Source organism: Meleagris gallopavo, chromosome 14 (assembly GCF_000146605.3).
Source record: "Meleagris gallopavo isolate NT-WF06-2002-E0010 breed Aviagen turkey brand Nicholas breeding stock chromosome 14, Turkey_5.1, whole genome shotgun sequence".
In the NCBI taxonomy this organism is placed as follows: Eukaryota; Metazoa; Chordata; class Aves; order Galliformes; family Phasianidae; genus Meleagris; species Meleagris gallopavo.
The window spans coordinates 6,276,943-6,280,271 of record NC_015024.2 but is presented as its reverse complement, the minus strand read 5'-3'; the positions used below and the strand labels follow the sequence as shown (position 1 = coordinate 6,280,271).

The following is a 3,329-nucleotide window of genomic DNA, read 5'->3' as shown; positions in this document are numbered from 1 at the left end:
TTTACAGAGGCAGTGTTGAAAGGCTCTCATGCAGTCACCCCACCATTATCCATGGCTAAGGGCCACAACCAGAATGCATCAGCTGATGGGAATGCTGCAGTTCCCAGCCCTCTCCAAGGCAGGATGTTTCAGAAGCGGTCTCCTTTTGTGCTAGCCAGTGCTAAAATGCACTGCAGTGGGGGAAACGTGAAACTCTTCTGGCAGAGCAGCAAGCAGGGAATGAAAGTTCATCTGACACAAGGCAGAGCTGAGCAGCTTGTTCCTGGGTCCCTGGCACTTCAGCACGTCTGTGCTCGGCTGTCTGTGTACTCAAGGTCACAGCCCCATGGCCGGGCTCATGGTGGTGTCCTCACAGGAGCTGCCCTGCAGCTGGGGGCTGTGCCCATCGCTCACAAACCCATGACTGCACAGCACCCTTCTGTCTTCCCTGGCCCAGAGTCAGGTGGAGCTCGGCAGGGTGGTTACTACAGTGTGGGCAGGGGCTGTGCTCTGTGCTCAGCATTCTGCTCCATCTCAGTTTAGCAGCTCTCTCAGCTGTTTATTTATTCACCTGTTTTAAGGGGAGGATACCCAAATGGCCTTATTTGCTTCCTGCCTTCAGAGAATTCAAAGACTCATCAGAGAATCGTTTGAGTTGGAAGGCACCCTTAAAGGCCATCTGGTCCCCTGCACTGAACAGGCACACCCACAGCTCCACCAGGTGCTCAGAGCTCATCCAGCCTGACCTCGGGTGTCTGCAGGGATGAAGCACCTCCACCTCTGTGGGTGACCTGTTCAATTCGGTGCTTTGGGGTTCTTAGGAGAAAAAAAGAGAACGTAATGGGCTGAGCATTTTTCTCATATATAATTTGATTTCTATTTTAAAAGGGATCAGATATTGAGCTGTGTGATTTTAAAGACCTCTGAGAGGCCAACTGTTATCCTTTGTACAAGTAATGGAGCATCTTTGTAGGTTGTAAAACAAGCCTCCTGCAGCCAGTAGCCGGGCTGGGCAGGAAGCAAAGAGCTGAGACTTGCGGCGGAGCCAAAAAGGAAGAGAGAGAAAAAAAGAAGCCCAATCCAACCAGCCCGCAGGCGGCGGGGAGGCGGCTCGACTCGGCTCGGCTGCAGCTCCCCCCCCGGCTTTCCTTTCGCTTCGAGGCCGCCCTGACCTCGGCGCAAGGAGAGATCCGTTCCGCGCCGCCCATGGGCCATGCTCTACCGGAGCCGTGAGTGCGGAACCGGCGTGCCGACCCGACCCGGGGCTGCGGGGCTTCTGCTCGGGGGCTGCGGGGTGAAGCCGGGGGTTCTGGGGCTTCTGCTCGGGGCTTGGCGGAGGGAGCGCAGCGTGCAGTTGAAGCTTGTAAAGCGCGTCTCTTCGCGTTTCCTACGTTTGTACCGCCAGAGATCTATTCCCGTTCGGTCGTGGGAAAATAACAAGTCGGATTGCGATGTAACAATTAACGGATAAATAAGAAAACACTGCGTGCTGGGGCTGCCTCGGCAAGGGTAACGTTCAGCAAATAAAATAACTCCATAAATGAACAGATTGGGAAGAAGCAGGAGGAAACAGCCGCGGCTTTGGGATCAGCCGACAGGAAATGCACGGCTGCCCTCCGTGCGGGAGCAGCTCGGGGTGGGCTGCCCAGGAGCCGAGCTCCAGCCTCCCTGTGCTTTGGAAACGGTTGCTGCCTTCAGGTGCTCTGGGAACACGCGGGATCTGTGCCCAGAGCACAGGGGTTTGTGGAGCTGACTGTATCAGCCCATCGCTGCTGCTGGTCCTGAGGACGGGGCGCAGCCCTGTGCTGAGTGCCATGGGCACCATCCTTGGCTTGGAGCTGGATGGTGGCCTTTAAGAGCCCCTCTGACCAACACCATCCCACGGTGCGATGACCTCAGGAGGGGATGCAGTGGGCAGTGCTACCAGGACCCCAGCACAGTGCTGTGTGAGTGGGGCATGGCCACATTTCCCTCGGCACCTTGAGCCCAAGCCACACTGTGCAGGGGAGGCTCAGTGGCATACATGCCATGGGTGTGAGCAGGAGCTATATTTAACCACCAGTTCCCGTATCATCATCAGAGCTGGTGGGACAAAAATACCTCCAGTCAAGTGCATGCTGCAGCTCTCTTGGCAGCTCCACTTCACCCCGTGCTCAGTACTCGTGGGGAAAGCTTTGCTCTGTGCCACGCTGGGTGTTTCCAGTTTTGCCCTTGAGGTGCTGGTGGAGGTGCCAGGGGAGTGCTGTGAGTGGCTGTGTGACATGGCCGTGTGTCACCTTGTGTGCCGTCCCACTGCTGCAGTATATCAGTAGAGAGGTGAAATAGCCTTAAGAGTGTGATGAAAGGAGATATAAAGTGACAGTGCCACTTTCTATTGCCACAACAAGGTCAAGGTTCCTATGTGCTGTAATAATAGTGGTAAGTCAAAAATCTGCTTTCATGCTGCTCAGAAAATCTGACTTCCTGAAGGTAAATGGCATAAACTCTGGATGCTTGTACCCTATCCATTTTCTCAAGGACAGGCACCATAAACGTCACCATATTTTGCAATATTTAAAAATACTTCAGTGAGTTTTTTATTCCATATTCTTACGCTTTCTAAAGGTATGGAGGCTGCTTCCCTTTTAGGAAGGAGTTGTAGGATGCATAACATGGGGCTTGTTTGTTAGTGGAGGTACTCATGGCAAGATGGGCTGCAGGCACCCTCTGCTGCAGGCAGCTCCCAATACAGCGCTGGAGGTGACACTGATGGGATGCCTCAGGCTGGAGGGCAGGCAGTGACGGGTGATGCCTGGGGGTACTGCAGGACTCAGGATGCTCTGCCTTCATCAGAGCTGTCCCAGGCTCTGCTGCGGTGCTGGGAGGTGCTCACAGCTCATTTTGTACCTTTGCAATGTAAGGATGCAAGATTTTCCCATACATTACAAAAATATCAGATTTTTCAGTAAAAGAAAATAAGCTTGCAGTAATAAATAAGGTATCTCCTTATCGAAATTCGCAAAGCCAAGGTTCAGCCTTACTTCTCTGCAGAGTTTGTAGCCAGGAATGGCACATTGCCTCCATGAGTCAACGGGTAATTAAATGTTTATGGAATGTTGTGCTAATGAGAGCTTTAAAGCACACGGAGTTCCTGGGCTTCCTCGTGAAGAAGTTATATCCGGGATTTGAACAGTTAAACTATTTGTGGAAAAAGCAAATCGTGGCCGTGCTAATTCTGCAATTAATCGTTACGAACCTCGCAGCTGGGAGTGAATTCCTGCTCTCGGCTCTCACAAGGCGCTTAACGCCGGCTCAAGGTGTTTTTCGCAGCACTGAGCCCCCAGCACAGCGGCGGCCGCACGGGGGCGGTG

The 3,329-nt window shown here is 53.3% G+C and overlaps 1 protein-coding gene across 3 annotated transcripts in view; it reads left to right on the top strand.

Moving 5' to 3' along the window:
• The first annotated feature begins 1,095 nt into the window (after positions 1 to 1,095).
• Positions 1,096 to 3,329, top strand: part of CARD19 (caspase recruitment domain family member 19) — a 21,044-nt gene continuing 18,810 nt past the window's right edge. Inside the window, exon 1 of one of the 3 annotated variants that reach the window (XM_003210060.4) lies at positions 1,096 to 1,208. In XM_003210060.4, the coding sequence (XP_003210108.1) occupies positions 1,193 to 1,208 (16 nt within the window). In that variant the 5' untranslated portion in view covers positions 1,096 to 1,192. The remainder of the gene's footprint in view (positions 1,209 to 3,329) is intronic. The other 2 variants (XM_010718465.3, XM_010718466.3) reach the window with 2 other exon arrangements.